This window comes from Eptesicus fuscus, chromosome 14 (genome assembly GCF_027574615.1).
Source record: "Eptesicus fuscus isolate TK198812 chromosome 14, DD_ASM_mEF_20220401, whole genome shotgun sequence".
NCBI classification, from domain to species: Eukaryota; Metazoa; Chordata; class Mammalia; order Chiroptera; family Vespertilionidae; genus Eptesicus; species Eptesicus fuscus.
In genome coordinates this window covers 8,853,304-8,875,088 of record NC_072486.1, presented here as the reverse complement: position 1 = coordinate 8,875,088, position 21,785 = coordinate 8,853,304, and the positions used below count along the sequence as shown (strand labels likewise).

General features: G+C 48.5%; 1 protein-coding gene across 3 annotated transcripts in view; it reads left to right on the top strand.

Moving 5' to 3' along the window:
• Positions 1-21,785, top strand: part of WIPF3 (WAS/WASL interacting protein family member 3) — a 43,403-nt gene that overhangs the window by 7,876 nt on the left and 13,742 nt on the right. For all 3 annotated transcript variants that reach the window (XM_054726409.1, XM_054726408.1, XM_054726407.1), the window contains 2 exons: positions 16,696-16,828; positions 19,047-19,178. In XM_054726409.1, coding sequence (XP_054582384.1) covers positions 16,696-16,828; positions 19,047-19,178 — 265 coding nt within the window. The remainder of the gene's footprint in view (positions 1-16,695; positions 16,829-19,046; positions 19,179-21,785) is intronic.

Below are 21,785 nucleotides of genomic sequence, written 5' to 3'. Positions count from 1 at the left end.
CCGAAAAAATGGGATCGCTGCTGCTAGCGATGCGGGCACAGTGGGGATAGTAAGTACCTCTGAGCTCAGTGGCCACACTGTCCTGACCTTGAACGAGCCATCACGCAAATGGACCGAGCTTTTGCTGCCCAGAATTAGCCAGTCTGACTGATGAGATGAGAACCTGAGTCCAGAGCAGCCTGGACTTCGATCCTCCACCAAGTCCAAGAAGCTCGGACCATATGTAAAAAAGTTGTTGATTGCTGCTCAGTCATGGAAATCCTGAGAATATAACTGGTTATGCCCAGACCAGGATTTTGTACCTTGTGTTGCTTCGTCCTGACGGACTTCCCACCTATGGGATCCTCCAAGTCTCATCTTTGGGGGCCCTCCTGTCCTCTGAACGAATTACTCTTCTTCCTGAGCCTGCTTCCCTGAGCTCCAGGGGCTGGACATGTCTTAATGCTGTGACTCTCTCCTGAGCAGACGCGTCGAGGATGAAAGGACCTCGGGGCCAGCGAGCAGTGAGTGAGTGACTCTGAGACGGGGAGTGCGTGCCTAGGTCAGGTCTGGCCACGTCGTACACACTCAGTGTCGGGCATCACTTCCCGAACTAGTGAGTTTAGGGGAGGTACTATCATTCCCAAGGCAAAGCCCCTGTGGGCGAACCAGCCACGACATGACATCTGCCACCTGCTTGAGCCCCATCGTGGGTCCTGCCAGGACACCGTTAACACATTCGAGTTGTGGTAGGAAGAATGTTTTATACACCAAGTGCAGGTCTATCAGAAGCAACAGATTTATGGATAGCGGAAGACAACACCCAGCTATTATTTTTAAAGCCATAAAAAGTCCATTGGCACATCCCTCCCCATTGTTTCCAAAGAGAACAGACCTTGGACCGTTGCTTTACATAAAGACAACTAAAAGTCAGGGAAAGCAACTCGGTGTACCCATTCCTGTAACATGGTAGCAATCAATTTCTATTTCCGTGAGGCCCGTTCACCACAGAGGAGTGGGAATGTGTTTGCAAGCTGGCGAAAGCAGGTTTCCATCTGGAGCCCATGCAGCGTTTAACACATGAAGGTGCAAAAGCAGGCTGTGCCCCCGTCCCCCGCTCAGCGCTCATTGTGCCAAGCTGTGGGTGTCAGTGGGGATCATGTAATGATGCAAGGTGGTGTGTTCAGAACGAAAATGTCAGCTTCCAAGCCACATTCGATTAGACACTGAATCCCTGCTGGGCCGTTTGATGTCAGGCTAATTACTTAGTCCCTCGGAGCTTCAGTTTCCTCATCTGCAAATGGGAAGAACAGCCGCCCCCTCCTAGCACACACTGCCCTGAGAGTGGGAGCTCCCTGCAGGGAGGGATTTCTGTCTGTTTTGCTCGCTGTGCATCCTCAGCGCCTGAGCAGCGCCTGGCGTGTTGTAGGCATGCGGCAAATACGCGTTGAATGCACGAATCATGGGGTCCTTGTGAGGATCTAATGAAGTAACCATCGAAGCTGTGCTCACCCAGGGCCAGCTGAGTCGGCAGTGGCCACTGTTGTTTCAGGGACCAGGAAACACTGTGTGAGTAACCAGATCTGGGACTGATAGACTGAGGGCAAAGGCCCCTGGGGTCAGTGCGGGGTGGGAGGTCAGAAGTCAAGGTCAAGGTGGGGAGCCTGACTTATTCAAAGTGGGCAGTCAGGCCAGCAGCAGAGAAAACTGTTCTCTGGGCCTTGTCCGGGAAGCTGAGACTCAAAAACAGGTGGGCAGAGGTGACCCCATTAGGTTTTCGGGGTTCCAAGTCCACCGTGCCGGTAGCTGCTGCTGCATGATTCTGGGGGGTACATGGTGTGCAGCCTCTCCTCTTTCATGCCTTGTACAGAGTGGAGTGGCCTGAGTCCACGGGGGTAGCGGGGGCAGAGGGAGGAGCTGGAATCAGCCACAGATCAGAGCCATGAGCCCTCAGCTGTGGGGCCGAGGCTGTGAGCAAGCACGGCATGGTGATCCGAGGGGCCTTTAGGGTCCACTCAGTGGAAATGGCAGCCTGGTGCAAGTATGCTCAGCATTTAGAGGAGGCTTTGTTTTCTCAGCTGCTCTTCGAGTTGTCGTTGTACAAGCAGCTTCGGCAGTTGCAGACCAGGAGGCTGCCTAGGGCAGTGGTTGGCAAACTCGCGAGCCGCGGTTTGCCGCTCTGTTGACTAACGAGTTTGCCGACCACTGACCTAGACTCTCGATTCCAATAATTACGGGCTGTTGTTCCTTGTGATTAAGCCCCTATCCCAGTGGTCGGCAAACTCATTAGTCAACAGAGCCACAGTTTGCCGACCACTGACTAGGCGAAGGGCACACGTGTCTTTGGAAGGTTTGATGGTGATGCTCATGCAAGAGTTCTCGATCGCCTGGCTCGGAGCCCCCGCCTGAAGCAAAACTGTTCTCTGCACCTTGGGCAGCTCCAGGAAGCTGAGACGCAAATGGTACGGCTTGGTCTTTCTCTGCTTGGCTCAGCGTTTCATTTAAACACTAGTGACCGGGGGGGGGAATTTGAACACTAATGAGGTATTAGGTGATATAAAGAAATTATCGACAATTTTATTTAACAATACTATTGTTACATTTTGAAGTGTATATATTAAGGTGCTTAAAGTCATATATATATACACACACACACACACACACTAGAGGCCTGGTGCACAAAATTCATGCACTTGGTGGGGGGCATCCCTCAGCCAGGCCTGCACCCTCTCGCAGTCCAGGAGCCCTCAGGGGATGTCCAACTGCCATAGAGGCGGGAGAGGCTCCCGCCACCACCGCTACGCTCGCCAGCCATGAGCCCAGCTTCTGGCTGAGTGGTGCTCCCCCTGTGGGAGTGCACTGACCACCAGGGGGCAGCTCCTGCGTTGAGCGTCTGCCTGCTGGTGGTCAGTGCGCATCATAGCAACCGGTCGTTCTGCCATTCGGTCAATTTGCATATTAGCCTTTTATTATATAGGATATATATGTATATATATGTGTGTATATATATCATCCAATGTTAGATATATGTTTTTAATAAGCAGAGAAGAGCAGGTTAGGGTGAAGATAAAACAGGATTGGTTGTGAGTTTGACGATTGTTGAAGCTGGTTGATGGCACATAGGTGAACCTTGAGGTCCAGCACGAACTCCAGATAACCAAAGTGGCTTGTGACACTGTCGCATTTACTGTTCTGGCCCTGGTACAAGGACACTGAGCCCTATCTGGCGTTTCTCCTCAGATAAAGCACAGAGGACAGTTGTGGGAGTTATTAAAGCAAAACTTTCCCAGCTGGCAGCTCTTCTCCAACCAAGGTCACCCAGATACCGAGGCGTTCTCACTTTCACCATTCCTTCCTCTCGGGGTAAATGTAAAGCTAAAGCTCACATTTCATTGCTGCGTTCATGTCTGGAGAGCATCTGACCAAGTTTAACCCTTTGCACTCGCTTGCTTTTTTCTCGATTCCTTTATTCTAATGCTAACCGTGTCGAGTCACACTCGACATCCGAGTGCAAAAGGTTAAGCATCTTACAGTCTGGATGAGCTGAGATTGAGTTTAAGCATCTTATAGTCTGGGTGACCTGTTACTGAGTTTAAGTACCTTACAGTCTGGGTGATCTGTTACTGAGTTTAAGCACCTTACAGTCTGGGTGAGCTGTTACTGAGTTTAAGCACCTTACAATCTGGATGAGCTAATACTGAGTTTAAGCACCTTACAGTCTGGGTGACCTGTTACTGAGTTTAAGCACCTTACAGTCTGGGTGACCTGTTACTGAGTTTAAGCACCTTACAGTCTGGGTGAGCTGTTACTGAGTTTAAGCACCTTACAGTCTGGGTGACCTATTACTGAGTTTAAGCACCTTACAGCCTGGATGACCTATTACTGAGTTTAAGCACCTTACAGTCTGGGTGACCTGTTACTGAGTTTAAGCACCTTACAGTCTGGGTGACCTATTACTGAGTTTAAGCACCTTACAGCCTGGATGACCTATTACTGAGTTTAAGCACCTTACAGTTGAATGACCTGTTACTGCTTGTCTTCACTGTGCATGAAGATGATTCCCTCAGGAGGAAGCTCGTGCTGGCCTCGCCCTTCACGGAATGGCCTCATGGCCTCAGGAGCTGCTCAGGAAATTCCCACTCATGAATGAGAGTCCAGTTCCCCTGGGGTTCATTGGTGACACAGGAGCTCAGGTTACACAGCCAAGCTGCCTGCTGGTGGTGACATCAGCAGAGAAAGAATGTGAAACACGGCCGCCCCCGCCCCCATGGTGCACTCCTCCCAGAATGTCCTCTGTATTTATGGGACCCTATTCTGAGGCCATCAAAAGGAGTGTCAGCTGTGGCTCAGCTCTTTAATCCTCAGAGAGATGTAGTTGGAAATGAAAATACGAGTGTGACATTCTCATGTGCAGTATTAACGTCTACCAGTGATTATGGGTATTAACGCTGTGTGGCAACAGGTGGACTGCTTTTGACATCTGTTTGACCTTGACACACCGTTAAAGTGGGTCAGGGTCAACTTGGGTGTCCTGTTTTGCATATGAGGAACTCAGCCGCATTGAGGTGTGCAGAGGGCCTGAGGCAGAACCAATGTAAGCCAGGTTCTTGTTCACAACCAGCAAGTTCTTTTAGGTAAACGTCAGAGGTTCCCAGGAGTGGGAGGCGGGGTATGGCCACCAAGTCTCTGATCCAACATGTTATATGAGCTGAATTGTGTCCTCCCCTGAAATTCATGCATTGAGTCCTAATCCCCAGGACCTCTGGATGTGACTGATGGGGTCTTTACGAAGGAGAGAGGTTAAATGAGGTCATTAGGGCGGGCCCTGGTCCAATATGACTGGTGTCTTTATGAGAAGACGAGCTCAGGACACAGACACACAGAGAGGTGACCATGTGACGACAGGGAGGAGATGGCCACCTGTGAGCCCAGGAGAGAGGCCTCAGAGGAAAACCAGCCCTGCGGCCACCTTGATCTTGAACTTCTAGCCTCTAGGACTGTAAGAAAATAAATTTCTCTTGTTTAAGCCGCTCAGGCTGTGATACTTGGTTAGGCTGGTGAAGAAGCCGCTCACCAGCTCCGTCAGCTTGGTGCCGCCCAGCTCTGTCCTCTGCTGTCCCACCACACCTGGGGGAAGGTCCCTGGGGAAAGGGAGTTCCAGGGTCAGCTGTCCCCAGACAGAACCTGCGTCTTGTATCTTCTTCACTCCCCTGCCATGCAAGCATCCTCTCCCGCAGGTTTCTGTGCTTTTCTTGTTTTATCCTTACTGGTTCTGGCTTGTCTCATTTCGTCTGCTGTTTAGAAAAACACAGAAGCTCTGGTTAGACGTGGCCTTCTGCCTCTCAGACCCTGTGAAGGCCTCCAAGGCCTTTGCTTCTGACGCCATAAACTGCTGAGTGTGCTGCAGGGGTGATGCATCCCAGAATCAATGGGCAGATAGCTTCTATTTCTAGACGCTCATCGGGAGAGTCGTGTCTATTCCTTGCAACCTTAGATCGCTGTAGCATCCATTACGGGCCGTCTGTCAGCCGTCACAGAGCAAATGGCTCTGCTCACCTGCCACGTAGCGGCTGCCGACTCCCTTCTCGGGACCTCGCTGTTCCTCAGGGATTCTTGCTGGAATGATGGCCCTCTGGCATGGCTGGTGTGGACGGGTAAACGCGGTAAGCGCAGGGGGTCCTAGCGTAAACTACGGAATGCTGTAAAGCTTTTCACGGTACCAGAGAAACCACAGGAAGTGAAAGTTCATTTTTTTACAAATCCTCGCACTCCTTCCCCTTTTCTGGTCTCCTTTACTTTCTCTCATGCTCCCTTTTCTTCGTTACTTTATCTCTGTTACCAGAGTGAGCAGGTGAAAATGCAAGACGCCCAATTAAACTTGAACTTCAATTAAACAACTAAATGAATTAAGAAACGAAACCAGATCATTGTTTTAGTATAAGTGTTGTTTATGTAAAGTTCAAATTTAACTGGGCATCCTGTATTTTAGGTGGCAACCCTATCTATCTCTCAATATGCCCTCTTTTGTGTGTTTCTCCCCTATTATCTATGTATGCATTAGATAGATATAGATATAGCTATAGATGCAGATGTAGATGTAGATATAGATATAGATGATATAGATATGGATATAGATATAGATATAGATATCTCCCTCACAGGCTTTACTTATCTGTCTTTCCCCCGGCATACCCACCACACACACTCCTCACCTTCATTTGTATGTATGGGGTGATCACACATATATCTCTTCTCCCCTTTGTTCATTCTTCCACATCCCTACCTGATTATATATCTTCTTTATCTATCTTTAGAAACTACAGTTTTTTTCCTCCCTAAATATTGGTCCTACTTAAAATAACTTGGTTTCCTTCTTCCTTTAAAATGTTGAGAAGTAAAGCACTTGAGCATTAGTTCTCTTTAAAAGCCAGTAAAGGCAGTCATTCTTAGCCTCGTTATTTTGATTTGAGTTTTGTTATTTTTATTTACATTTATCCTGCCTGGCAGGGTCACTGGCTCTTACTGTGAAATGGGCTTATCCCCTTGGACAGAAGGTTGATGGGGCAGATACGTGTCATGTAAGCACCTCGTGGGCACCGTAAGAAGCTTGAGGAATAATGCTTTTCTCTAACGTTCATCCCATTTTATTTTCCAAATCTTGAGTTCTACCTGTTCATAGGCATAAATTACTCCAGTCTGTTTGGGGTTTGTTATTGTTGTGTGTGTGTTTTTTGGGGGGGGGTGTTTGTTTTTTGTTTGTTTTTGTTTTTGCAAATCACTATGCTAGGCTGTAATCCCAAATGAGTGAAGCCCATTGGTCTCTTCTCTCAGATAAGACCATGAAAAGATAAGAATACAAAGTGACTTGTACTCATTGCAGCCAAGAACAAGGAGAGCGGGTTGAGCCAGAACTGAGTGATAAGGGACTTCAGTCCTTACTGCCTTCCTCAGTGGGCGACAGAGGGGAGGCGCCCGGGCCCCTCCGGGCACTTACGTGCTCTCATTCTGCACCCAGATGCGCCCTCACCGCCCCTGGGCCCGGGCCTGTGACAGTGCAGGGAAGCCTTGCTCCCTCACAACCCAGCATCTCAGAAGCTAGACCCAGTTGTTTTTCTTTCAAAAAGAACCGTGGCACCATTTCTCCCAGTTATTTGAGAAAAACATATAAATAAGTGAACTTTTTAAAATTACTATGCTCCGCCTCATTCTACCAAAAGTTGACACAGCCATTGCTTAGAACTCTGCTTCTACAACTTTTCCACAGAACTTTGCGCCTGCAGATTTGTTTGTTTGTTAACAAAACAGATCAAAAGCTCTGTACAGGCAGCACCACTAATTCAGTGAGAAAACACACTTTCCAGGCCCAGCTCTGGGACCCGCTGTGGGCCGTGGGCATGATCTGAGGCTTCCACTCTCCCTCGACCCCACACCTTGACTTCAGTAACTAGAGTGCTTTAATATTTCTGTTTAAAATATTTCCATGTAAACACTAGAATGTACCTCTGTGCGGGTATATGATATGATTTTTTAAAAATAGGCTTTGTTTTTTAAAGCAGTTATGGGTTCCCAGCAAAACTGGACAAAAAGTAGTTTCCTTATTCCTCCGGCCTCCACACACGCACAGCCTCCCCCACAATGAACATCAGATGTTTCTTTAAGACTTACATCTTCTGTTTTGTTAAAGATTCAGCATCTTCGAAACCATTCCTTGGATGGCATTGTTACTTAAAATGAACAGAACAAGTACCACAGATCAGTGGAATTTTTAAATGTGATTTTTTAAAAAATGTTGATGTATTAACTTTTATAGCATCTTACATTCCTGTAAGGTAGTCATATTTTCTGCCAGTACCAGTACTGTCGGTTCTTAAAATGGAATTAAATGAACTAAAGATTGGAGTAGCAGCTGGCCTATCAAAGGCAGTTGATGTTGATTCTATTCTGTTCCTTAATGAGTCTCCTGAGCAGTCTTCAGCCTGGAAGGGCATGGCTGTCATCATGTTGTAGGGAGCCTGGTGGTCCTCCCGTGGCCTGTCCCTGAGCCGGGCTGGAGGCCCTTCCTCTGCAGGGCTGACTTCTCTGAGATGCCACGGAGGCAGGGATCCAGCGATGCAGGGGAAGGACACTGGATGGGGATACATCTCCGTCTTCAGAAGCATTGGTTGGCTGCATCAGCCTACACCACTGACTACATACAGCCTCAACCAGCGGGCCTAATTTTAGGAGGTCTCAGACAAAAATACAGTTGAGAGAAATGAACTAAAAATAGCCCCCTCTTTATTCTGTTACAATTCACTCCCTCTGATGATAGGCCTGCTCCGTTTAAGCTCAGTTCTTTCCCTGTCATAATTGTCACCAAGCCACGTGGTTGGTTACTAAGAACAAGGAAAGCCTGCATTCCATGTTGATTCATTGCAGCTGTCGTGACCTTCAATTTATTTCTGCTCTCCTCTAGAATTGCTGGCATTCGGTTCAACAGATGCTACTGTATTTTTAAGGGAGGCTTTGAGGTGGGCCCATTATATTAAAAATACGCAGGAATGTCATTAATCAGAGTCTGTTGTATGAGTCACACTTTGGGTGCTCCAATGGGCCCCTTCCGTGATTCTCATGACAAAAATATTTTTAATTCACACTGTCTTTTCACATTAAAGAACTTATTTTATGTTTGTGATTTTTTTTTGGCATATGTGTTATATCTAAGACAGTGTTTATTGTATATCAGTGAAAAGTGAATATAAAAAGTGGTGGAGGAACTAGGAAGGTGGTGGGAATTAGAGATACATTCTGGAAGTAAAGTTCATAGTAGGTCAATCTGAGGAGTTATACAATGCCAAGGGTACGATCTAGGGCAGCGGTCGCCAGCCTTTCGGACCTCACGGACCACCAGTGGTCCGCGGACCACCGGTTGGCGACCGCTGATCTAGGGAGTTCTTGATTTTGAGCCTGGTTGACTAGAAGGATATTGCTAACATCCCTACCACAAGAGCAGTAACAGGTGTCTGTGTGTGTGTCTCTCTGTGTGTGTGTGTGTGTGTGTGTGTGTGTGTGTGTGTGTGTGTGTGTGTCTTTGGTGGGTGCTATGGGGGAGCTAGTGGGTTTGTTTGGGGCGTGTTGAATTTAACGTGCTGGTGGGACACCTACGTGAAGATGTCCAGCAGCCAGTTGGAAGCATAAGCCTAGGGCTGCAAACTCAGCTCCTTCCGCAGTGACCTATCTGAGCTGCATAAATGCCAGCAGGTCCAAAGATAGACGGAGCAGATTCCAGGTCTTTCTGCTCCGCTGGCACATCTCGGAGTCTTACCCAGCAAGTAATACGCGGAAGTGTCTGGCTTCCCCCTGGGCTGTCCCACCCAGGGCAGAAGCACAGTGAACATTTGTCATTGAAGGATGAGAGCATTCGCCTCAGTGAGGCAATGCTAGGAGAATTAGAAGAAGAGCATACACTTTTCCGGAAAATTACAGCATGGAAATAATTTTCTATATTTACTTATATTTGATGTAGGTCCAAGAGTCATGACAGAGTTATAGAGCACATGTGCTGAGCAGTCAAGTCGGAGACCGAGGGCCTCAACCCAGAGAGGTTTGGAAGCGGGTTCCGGGATGAGTAGCATCAGACCCAGCAGTGCTGACAGACCCTTTCGGTGTTGTCCTTGGGCTAAGCTGTGGGCCATTGCTTCTCTAGGAGCCAGTCCAAGTCCAGACCCAGAGGATTCTGTTGCATTCTCCATCCAGAGGACCTAGAAAAGTGACTGTGGGAAGAGAAAGTCTAGATCCATCTGCATTGTTATCCATAATAGGTGCACTCCTTTGGAAATATCTCCAACTTTCTAGAAATTTTGGAATTCCCTGCCCCCTCTTGGCATTTCTGTTGCCTTCGTCTCCTTTCATATTTGAGCAACGTCCATAATCCTTATCTATTTCAGTCAGCCAAGGGCGGCCACGTGCTGAAAGCCCTCTTCCTCCTGCAGCCAGCAGGGAGGTGTGAAAGGAGATAGGGGCTGACACTTGGAAAGAAAGAGGTGGGCCAGCAGGTTGGCCCAGGGAGGTGGGTTCTGTGTTACCTGACCAGGGAGGGTTAAGTACAGGCTATTTACAGTTGCGGGTATCAGCCTCACAGCGTAGGGTTACTCTGTGCAGTTTCCATTCTAAGGGCTCGCAGTGCTCCCCTTGCCAAGACGGCGGCTGGCTCACGTTTAGTGCACGAATCAGACTCCACCACGCAGCTTTGGCCCTCCTTTCCGGGCCTGGCAAAGGCCCAGCTCCTTGGGCCCCAGCCTTCCTAGAAGCATCTCTCTCTCTCTCTCTCTCTCTCTCTCTCTCTCTCTCTTTCTCTTTCCCTCTCCCTCTCTTTCTCTCTCTCTTTCCCACTCCCTCTCTCTCTCTCCCCCCCCTCCCTTTTTCTTCTGGTGCCCTTCCTGCCCCCTCCTTCCTGCTCTGCCTGTCACCCTCTTTGTGAGGCAATATCTACCATGGTCCAAGCCAGAGGGCAGTTGGACTACTTCCTTCCCCCAGCTGCAGGCTTGCCATGTATTTCCTGGGTGTTTCACCTTCACCAGTTTCCTGGGTGGTGTTATTTCTAAGAGGCTATACAGCTGGCACGGTGATGAAGAGACGCCTGGCTCACGTCTCTGCTCTCTACTTACTAGCCAGAGATGGACAGCCTGCTTTGCTCTGGGCCCCATCTGTAAACCAGGCCCAATACTCATAACTGGTACCTACATCAAGGGGCCGTCCAAGTGCCCTTTCAATGAGTTAATGCATGTAAAATACTTGGAACAGTGCCTGGCACACACAGATGTCTTCTCGTTGCTCTTTGTTATTGCTGTTGTCATTGTCACCCTTTGCATGGTGCAGCCTCCTTACCCAGACTCAGAACCACCTGCGTGTCACAGGAAAGAGAAGGAACCAGTGAACCTTGGTTATGTCAAACGGAGGAGGGAAAGGAGTCAAGATTTCAAGCTTGGAATGAAAACGGTCCTGCTGAGGTCATGAGCTGAACTTGATATAGTTTACAGATTAATCTGCTGGGAGGGTTGGGCTGGGCCAACATGTTTCTTTTTGATGGTACTTTTTGTCTAAGAGAATAAAAGATAGGAAACCTCCACCAGATGTGAGGCACTGTTCAAATCATGTTATGTACTAGCAGTTCCCGCCTCCTGCCAGGCCCTTGCCCTTGACTCCCTTGCTGACCTTTTTTGTTGTTGTTGTTGTTTACAAGGCTGTACTTTCCAGATCCAGTGTAGGTTTTAACATTAGGTTTTCTCATAATTTCATTTTAGTCTTATAATCCTAGGAATAGTGGCATCATCAGAAAAGAGAGAAAGGTGCTGAACTGAATTCTCATTTCTCGGGACAGTGGCCAGAGGATAAAAAGTGTGAGGGCGTGCGAAGAATCGGGGCGTGGCAGAGCCTTAAGGCAGCAGCTTCTCTCCCAGGTCTGTCTGAGCAGACAGATGGCAGGGACCCAGGGGCGAGGGTGTCTGTGGAGTTAATTTCCACAAAATATTGATAGACTGTTCACATGGTTTTTTAAAAAAACAAGACATGCTGATACTAAAAGGGGCATGGCTTTATTTTTGCATTTTTGCATGCTAGGAATTTCCACTCACAAAGAAGGGAAACACCAATATATAAAGCTATAATATCTGGCCAGACCTGAATAGTGCAGTAGAAAATGGCAAGGCGCTTGGGGATCATACAAGGAAAAGATTAGTTGAAGAAGTTAAAAGGACAAAAGGATTTTTCAAGTAAACTCTGTTTGATGTGAAGCTTAAAAGAGAAGTAAATGCCTTGGCAGGTATGGTGAGGCCAGGGTGGGGGCCAGGAGGGGGGTAGGAGTGGTCACAGAAGGGGCAAAAGCATGAGCACAGGCTTGCGAGTGGGGAAGAAACACGTGAGAAATCCACAGCAGCTTAAACTCCGCGAGAAATATATGATGAGGTGGAAGGATTGCTTGGGACAGGATGGCTGAGTCCGTGACTTGGAGAGTGGAGAATCAGACAGCGGGTGCTCTCAATACAGCCGCAAGGGCAACCTCCAAGTTATTAGGATCCCCTTGTGGGACCAGCTCAGAGGCTCAGATCCAGGAAATAAATAATGAGGAATATATATATATATATATATATATATATATATATATATATATATATATATGGCAGCTCTCTGGTCTAGGTAACAGTCCGTTGCTCAATAAACCAGACTTTAAAAAAGGTTAGTGGGTCCATCCTTTTTGCGCATAGATGTTAAGTGTATATTTGCATTTCTGAAAATGAGACGGAGAACTACTCGACTGCGATATGCCTCATTCTGGAACTACCTGACGTATACACATTTGGGGTGCAGGGAACACGGTGTCAGGCCTGGCCGGGGAGAGTCAGTTGTCTGAAAATATTCCCTGGAGTCCAGGCTCTTTGTGGGCCATGTGGGCTGTCCCTGGGACTCAGATGTGCTCATGAAAGGCAGGTACCCTGGCTGCCGACACCTGCCTGTCTGCCCCCCAAGTTCAGAGGAAGCAGGAGGAGGCTGAGGTCTAGGGTCATGAGCAGGCTGTGTGTCTGGAAACCTAAGGACCAATTTTATTAATTTATTTATTTTTAAAAATATATTTTGTTGATTTTTTTTTTACAGAGAGGAAGGGAGAGGGATAGAGAGTTAGAAACATGGATGAGAGTTAGAAACATCGATGAGCTGCCTCCTGCACACCTCCTACTGGGGATGTGCCCGCAACCAAGGTACATGCCCTTGACCAGAATCGAACCTGGGACCTTTCAGTCTGCAGGCCGACGCTCTATCCACTCAGCCAAACCGGTTAGGGCAGGACCAATTTTAGGTGTGACAGCCACGTGGAGAAAGTATCTTTCGAGGCTGCAAGGCTGAAATTGTAGGAAATGATAGGGCTTAGATCATCCTGAGACAAACAGCCTGCTAGGTGCCGGTCAGCCGGCTAGATTTTTATTAGTGTTTTGCACAGAAACCAGTATTCAAATCAGACAGATGCGGTCATGGCCTTTGGTGGCCGGGTGACAAATAGCAGGAAGACTGGGCATTTCAAAGTTGGGATGTGCGCTGAACTGCCATCCTTCCTCACCCTAAACTGCACTGGAACCTGATGGAGTTGTTTGTTGGAAAGACAAATGGGATCCATCAAAAAAGGAGGGCAGTCACCTCACGCCCTTGGCTCGCTGAGTCCTGCCACTCATTTTTGTATTTCTAATCCTACTGGTTCGCTTCAGTTTTTCAGCCTCGGCAACCCCAGCAATGGGCTAATTTGCATGACTCTTCTGCTGCTCTGCATCTTTTTGGGGTCGGGGCTATTCCATTGGAACTTGCTCTAGCAGAACGGAGCCCACAAAAGCCTGTGTGGAATCCCCCAGATTGTCACACCCCACGACAACGCTAACACGGAGGAACCAGAGGAGACTTTGGAGTGATGCTTTGGTTTCTCTTTTTGGGGGGAAGAGGGAAGGGAGGAGGTGGGTTTGGTGGGTCGAGTTGCCTTGGGAAAAGTGTCCAGGAACGGCTTTTTCTCCCTTGATTGTATTTTTAGTAAAGTTGCCAAGAATCGGGATCTGCATAGAATAAAAGCCCGGGGTTTATTTGGAAATCTTCTCTTTCCTGTTTCTGTATCCTGTAACCACAGTAACAAGACTGCTTAGGATTGTGGATTTTTAAGAAGCACATTCTGATTTAATGGTCAGTAGCTATTGCAGATGACAGGAACCACGGTCTCCGTGTGCTTTCGTTTTCCATGTTCAAATGAATGAGCCCTTGGCTGCCCTTTAGGTGAGCCTGCATAAGCACGATCACCTTAGCCCTGAAGCTGCTCATTCTTTCCCACCTCCCAGGAGAGGACTGGAGGACACACAGTCATGCCAGGGGAGGAGGGCCCTCTAGTGGAAAACCATCCGGGCCCACGGAGAGCAGGAAAGCAAGCCGAGCAGTCACGGAGGCTTGTTAAATTTAGTCCCGCGAGTTGGGCTGCGTCACGCAAACGTGACGTGCCTTGCCACGTCCTCCCACTGATTTGGAAGGTGTTTATCAACCAACCTGTCCTGTGGACTCATCGAGAACATCCTGAGACCTGTGCTAAAGTCAGGAATCCGTTCAAAAGCATAACCCTAAGGACGTACAACATTGTTCACAGCCCTCCCCTGAAAAGCCTGGGGTGGGCTAGGTGGGGTGGGGGATGAATTTTGATATTGAGATGACCCCCCGCAGGTCACTAGGGCTCAGGTGTGCTCATCTCCAGTTCTGTAAGCAGAAGAACGCCCCTTTCTCACTCTGCCTTCCTCGGGGGCCAGCACCTGAGCCGGGTCATGACTGTCATTATAATTCATGGTGCTGGTCACCTTGCAACTAGGAAGAAAGTGACAAAGGGCATTCTCCCTGACCCCTGGCCGTAACACGTGTCTGAGATTACAAGGCCAGGTTCTTACGAAAATGTTCCTGCCCTCTTGGCTAGGGTCGTGATACTTCTATTGAGCCTTTCTTCCTGTCACTAATGATTTATGAACAACATTTTAAAATAAAATTTAAAAATCTCAAAACGTTGTAGTTTAAAATAGCATAGTGATGTTAATGTTTTATATGTGTGGGGGTTTCAAGCATGCTGTGTGGGAAACCCCCTGTGTGCATGTGTGTGCTTACATGCATTCCTAGAAACGATGGAGCAGTAGGGTTGGGGTCTCTAGCTCAGACCTCTACTGTTGACCATGAGCCCCTCTCAAGGATGCAAAAGGCATGTCTCCAGGCAATGAGAACCGACTCTGAACTTGTGTCCTTCCGATTCATCATGCCGTAGTCGGCCCAGGAAAATGCTGACTCAGCACATTTTAGCTAAACCCACAGTTGCCTTCGTTTCTAATCTGTGACACTGAGGAGTCTCTGACTATCTAGTAAGCAAACATGGTTTGTCCTTTTCTGCACAACCACAATAACAACAAAACAAAAAGGCCTCCACAAGGATTCGTGAGTCCTATCTGTATTTCAAGAACCTTCTGAGTCTCACATCATCCTTACAGCCTGCTCAGCTCAGCCTGGCAAGTATGGCCGTTTCTGAATTCTCAGCGGTCTTCCTCTCACATGGGTGCTCAGTCATATGCTGCATGATGTAGTGGCCTAACTCCGTGCATGTATGTCCTAACTCTCTGTACATGCGTATTATACATCCTAGGTCTAGTTCATTTATTCACTCATCATTCACTACTCATTCATTCATCCAGTAAACAGTGATTGAGCTTGTCTGGACCCACGTCCTGTTCTACTCTCTGAAGACATATTGATGAACAAGATCTTTTTCCTGATAGAGAGAAATGTGGGATGGTGACCCTTGAACTCATGAGCACAAATGGAAATTTTCACACTGAAAATGGAAATAAAAATGTATCCTCCATGATAAAAGTTGCAGAGGAAAAAGCATATGGTACCCCAAGCAAGAACACTGGGTAGACTTATTTAGACGGGGGGTCAGAAAAGACCTCTGGGTGGTGCTGTTTAAGGGGAAAACGGAAGACACGTGTACTTCATGCTTTGAGAAATGGTTAACCAGCTCTCAGGTCACGTGGTACAGACCCTCCAACTTCGGAGGATCCTCCTGGCTGTGTCTTCCAATGCAGCCCCCCCGCCCCCCTTATTTGCCACCAACCTGCGTGTGTAGTTTCTGGTGCCCGCTGGTTCTGATAGCCCATGGAGACCCCTGCCGTGTCAGCTTGAGCTGCAATGGAAGTGAAACCGTTGGACCTCGGGGCTACTTGCAGAGTTAGGATAAAGGTTATTCTCACAAATATATTTATGAAGCAAGTTAGCAGTCAGTGAGACACTTATCCCAATGATGGCACATGCCCGGGTTGCAAGTATAAAGCACATGGCCGTGGGAATTTAGCAGATCTGGGTTTGAACCCAGCCCTGTGGCCTTGAACAGACAAGTTCATCGTCTGTTTTCTCAGCTGTAAAATGAAGGCAAGCTCACTGGACACTCACTGGTTTTATGAGGATTAGAGTGACACACCCAGGCACCGAGTAGGCAGCCCCTAAACCTTCCTGGAATCCCCTGCCCCCACTTCCTCTCCAATTCTGTGACCCCTCTGGGTCCCAGTTCTCCCCTTTGCTGCGTGCTCACATGAAGGTAGTCATCCTTCCCTCAAAATCAGCTCCTCAAGGCCAAACCTGCTTCCGTTGTGAGATACGATGGGCACAGCTGGGAGGATGACTACCAAGGGGACTGCATGCTACTTAGTGCCACTCAGGAGAATAGCCCAGGGCATGACAGGGCCATAGGACCAACTCCATCATCAAGCTGGGGTCAGCAAAGGCATGGTCCAGAGGGGACCTGGGACGCCGGGCAGGGTGATCACTCAGAATCCGGCAGCCTGGGTCAGGAGCACCCAGACTGAAGCCCGGAGCTGCATGTGGCCTTAACTATGAGGAGGAAGAGGGTCTGTGACTTAGGCTTCCTTGAGACTTATAGGGGTGTGAGCACAAGAAAGAGTCCATTCTAGGTCCCCAGGGAGAGGGGTGTGAGCAGCAGGAGCTAAGTGTCCATCGAGTCTTGTGGGCAGATGCCTAGAGATCAAGGTGAGATGGCCTTAGGAATGGTGGGGGCAGGGCAAGCAGGTGAGGTGGACTGTGGAGGTAAACCTTACAGCAGACAGGACTTTGGGCTTCCCTGCACATGTTCTGTGTGATTATAATCGCATCCCTCCTCCTCCCTTACAGGCGAGTACAGAAGCTTCCAGCTTGAGAAAGGCCGATCCCAAAGGTCGAAGTGCACTGTTGGCTGATATCCAGCAAGGAACTCGCCTTCGGAAAGTCACGCAGATCAATGACCGCAGTGCCCCGCAAATCGAGAGTAAGTGCCCACGTGGGCCAGCACCGCCCTGAGCCTCGGGAGCATGGGAGCTCAGCCAGACACCCCCGGCTCGCTCGGGGCAGGGGCCTTGTCTGTTACCAGGACAGCATCAGACCCTCTCAGACCTGCTCAGTGTGCAGGCCACGTGGGCGAGTCGGAACTTCCCTCCAGGTGTGCAGGCAGTTTGTAGGGCATCCTTAGTCATCACTCTAGTGCTTAAAAATATCACAATCATTATAAAATACATAGTCTATAACATTCACCATTGTAACCATTGAAAGTGTTCAATTCAGTGGCATTCAAACATTCACTGTGTGATTGCAGCCATCACCTTCTTCTAATTCCAGAACATTCCATCACCCCGGAAGGAAACCCCATATCCATTAGCAGTCACTCCCTCTTCCCCTCATCCCCCAGTCCCTGGCAACCACTAAGTCTACTTTCTGCCTCTATGGATGCTTTCATTGAGCAGCATGTTTTCAAGGTCCATCCATATAGCAGGAACCAGTCCTTCATTCCTTTTCATTGTTGACTAATATTTCATTTTAGGATATGCCACTTGGTGTTTACCCATTGTGAGGTAACGTTTAAACTTCGTTGTGTCAAAATAGTCCTCAAACTCAATGAGAGAAAACATAAAGTCTCAGCATTAAAAAGTGCAGAGTTTCTGTTTTGCACAAGGAAAAAGATGTATTCAGTATTCTCTCACAGGCTCAAAGGACTGCAGCTTTCTATGTCTTCTAGAATATGAGAGGGTGAACGGAGCCCTGGGCTCGGGTCAGGTGACTTCTGATTCTGCTACCGGGCCAGCCAGGGAACCTCTTTGGGACTCAGTGTGCTCACCTGCAAAATGGGAGAGAGAATAATACCTGCTCCTTTTTGTATGTGTCAAGATAGTGGAAGGTTGAAATAATATATGCAGAACTGTTTATCAATGCCAGGTATTATTATGTCTTCACACATTTTTCAATGGTAAGCATGATGTCAATTCTCAAAGATAGTCCCAAAAATATAATTGTATCTAGTATCTGTAATTATATATGTTAACTAGAGGCCTGGTGCACGAATTCATGCACAGGTGGGGTCCCTCAGCCTGACCAGCAATCGGGGCCGATCGGGGCCTATCAGGGCTGGCCAGCTCGGGGGACAAACCCTGGGAGGTTGGCCAGCTGTGGGAGGTTGGCTGTGGGAGCGCACTGACCACCAGGGGGCAGCTCCTGCATTGAGTGTCTGCCCCCTGATGGTCAGTGTGTGTCATAGCTACCAGCCAGTCGTCCTATGGTAACAGTCGCTTAGGCTTTTATATATATAGATACTCAAGGATAGACAAATTAAGAAATCTTTCCAACAATTACAATAAAAATTAGTTTCTGGCGATACCCACTAACTAGTTGGTTAAGCCCAATGAACAGAGAAGTCCATTTTGTAGGAACACTCACTTCCTAATCATTGCAGTGAGCAGGTAATAGATAATACTGGTATTTAGAATAATCCGGCCATGTTTGTCCACCAGTGGGCACTGTGCCTTAATTTCTCCACGTTAGCACATTAGCTTTAGGTCACCCCGGTTTTCTGTCAGGAATCCTTGTCTAAGCTGAGTGTCTTCTCATCGTAGGTAGATGGTATCCCACGCGTCCGGAAGGCTGGGAGTAGTGACGCCTCTCCTCCGGCTCTTCCGTAGACAGAAGGGTGCAGGGACGGGTGCGGGGCTGGGGCAGGAAAGGAAAATGCTGAAGCACAAGTCATTGCGTGGCCTCACTTCCTGCCTGCAATTGGACAGGAAGTTACAATTACTGTCTGAATTAAATCTGCGGGTTCTCTCTGGCTAGTCCTCCCACAGCCACAGTCAAGTTGAAAACAGGACCAGCCCTGCACCGATGATGTTTGGGTTTTCTCATTTGAAAGGCATCACTGGTTCCTCCATTGGCATCTACTCACTGGCAGCGGATAGGCCCCTGGGTTCCGGTCACTTTTCAGAGTGGTCAGCTACCGATGGCTGGTCCTTCGGTAGACCCAGCGAGGGCAGCACACAGGCCCGGGCACCAGCCTGCAGGGCATCAAGGCAGAGGGTGCTTGGGAAAGATGCCGTCAGGAAGGGTAGCACTGCAGATGAGCGGACGGGAGGCTGTCCCCGGCAGGGTCCGACCGCGGCCCGGGTGAGAATTGGCAGCTCCGCTCTGCTCACAAGTCCTCGTCTACTGGCCTCTTCTCTCTAAAGGTCCTAAAGGAGCCAACAAAGAAGGAGGAGGTTCTGCAAACTCTCGAGGAGGGAGCACGCCCCCAGCCCTGGGAGATCTGTTTGCTGGCGGCTTCCCTGTGTTGCGACCGGCAGGCCAGAGGGATGCAGCAGGTAAGGAGGCATCCAGACTGGCTCTCTTGTGACCTTCATCTCCTTCGCCTGTAGACCCACCAGTAAGTGACATGTCTTCAGTGAAGAGCTGTGTGGTAGGAGATCATGCATTTGGGAGCCCAAGCACCGGAAGTTTCCAAAGCGCAGAATTGTGCTCGAGGGATCTTATAAATCACCCTTCTGTTTAAATCCTCCCCTTGTAATAAATGAAGAATGACTGGCCGTAGTGCACAGTGTTTAGTGATGGTGTGACTGTGGCCCAGACTGCGAAGTACAGACAGCAGGTGTAAATCACGTTAGTGGCATCGCTGTGGCCTCACTGCAATGAATGAGTCATAAAGGTTCTCAGTCATTGTAGTAGTTAGGTATTGCTGTGTAACAAAATGCCCTAAAACGTAGGGGCTTTTAACAACCATTTATTTAGCTTATGATTCGTGAGTTGGCAATGTAGGGTGGTCTCAGCTGGGCCCCCTCTAGTATCTACAGGTTGGGGAGGTGTCTGCTCACCATCTCTCTCATATCTTTGGTGCTTCATCTGGGACCTCTGGCCGGACTGAGCCATATGGCCCCTCACTATGTAGCAGACTGTTCGGAGTTAGTTTTCATAGTGGTGGCAAGGTTCCAACAGAGAGGACAGGAGTATATAAAGCCTCTTGAGGCTTAGATTTGGAATTGTCATAGTATTGCTTCCTATTACATCCTCTTTTCCAAAGCAAGTCACAAGGCCGGGCAGAGACAAGGGTGGGGAAAGACACTTCATCTCTTGGTGAGAGGAGGTGTAAGATCACATTTAAAGGTTTCACAACCAGGAATGAGTGGCCAATCAAGGCCATTTTTGCAAGCAGTCTACCACAGTCATTTGTGTCTTAGTGGAAGTCATGTTTTAAAAATATTGCATTGGGATTAGGAAAATATATATTTATTGTGTGCAAAAAAAAAAAGTATTATTTATTTTTTAAATAAACTCAATGAATTTCATTAACCCAGGAAATATCGAGCCCCCAAAATTCCTGGTGTAGAATCTTCTACCGTGTGACTTTGCTCACTTTCTTATGGACTTTGTGGCTGTTTGACATAGGGATGCATTTGCTGCCGTCACCTATTGATAAAGTGCAGCACAGACAGGGGCTGTAGGATGCTTTGAAATCCACTTGAACCTTCTCAGAGGCCATTTCATGTCATCAATTTTGCTGAGGGTTTCTCAGACAAGAAAGCTTCCAAGGTCATCCTGAAACCTGGCATTCTTCTGCGCCCACGTTTTTTCAAACTTCCTTCACGGTGTCAAAGAAATATCATTTGGGATATAAAAATTCCACTAGTTTCTCTTCTCAGAAATAACCCCAATCAGCTTATAACAGGGATCAGACTATTCCTACTTGTCGCCAATAGGACACATGTGTCAGGTGTTTGAGCCCCTGTGTGAAGTGGAGCATTGATCTCTTTAGAGGAGATCGAAATCCATGATGACGTGACTAAGGATGCTTGTAACAGGAGGGAGACTCAAGGTCAGGACCAATAGGTAGATGCATGGGCTTAGTGCCATGTCAGGGTGAGATACCATGGCTCTTCTCTCTCAGAACTCTCCCATCGGCCCCCTTGTCATTCAGAGAAAAGGACTTGGGCCTTGGCTGTGCCTCTTGCCTCCCACTCTTGCTGGCTCAAGCCCTGCACTCCAGCCACACCCTGCCCTCCTTGCTGTTCTTGCACAAACCAGGCATATTGCTGCCACAGGGCCCTTGCACTGACTGCTCCCTTGGCCTGAAACACTCCTCCTCAGGTGTCCACATGGTTCACTATCTCCCTTCCTTCAGATCTTTGCTCACGTGGCATCTGATCAGCCTATCAGTGGGGCGTCACTCATCATCCATATAAAATGAGTCACACCCTGTCATTCTGTAGCTCCTCTATCTTATTTTTCTTGTATTACCACCTTTGGACACATTATACATTTACTGGTTTATTCTGTGTCTTCTCTCTCTAAATGTATTCTCTATGAAGGCAGGAACTGTGATTTGTTCACTGCTTTACAAATGCCTGGCACATAGTAGGTTCTCAGTAAATACTTGTTGAATGAAATGTGTGAGTGGGCAGTATGGTTGCTCGGAGCCATTAGGCCCAGAGAGCGCGGTGTCTAGTGCTCACAGTACTTTTAGGGGCCTGTGAAGACATCTGAATTTCTTTTAAAATCGAATGTGCAGTGAGACTTCGTGCAGTCCAACGTTTTTTGGAAACGTGCACATTGAAAGAAGATGACTGACTTCATCATCTGGTAACCCCCGGGCTCTGGCCGCTAATTCCTGTCCTATCAGCGCAGCCTCCTGTGTGCACTCCAGCTGGCCCTTCCCCGCCCGACTCATGGTCTCCTTCTGTGTTTCCGTTTGGGTTTCTAGGGCTAGCGCTTAGGCTGCATTGGAAAGTCTCCTCCCTTCCTTCCCGTGGCACTCGCTGCCGAGCTCTCTGCTGGCCCAGTGCCTGGCTGCTGTCGTCGCCTGCACTCACGCCATCAGCTCCTCTCTCCCCTGTCGGGCTCACCTCACATGCACGCTGCCAGCTCTGCGCATGATCCCAGAGTGGGCAGGGACGCAAGCCGAAGGAGGATCGGCGCCC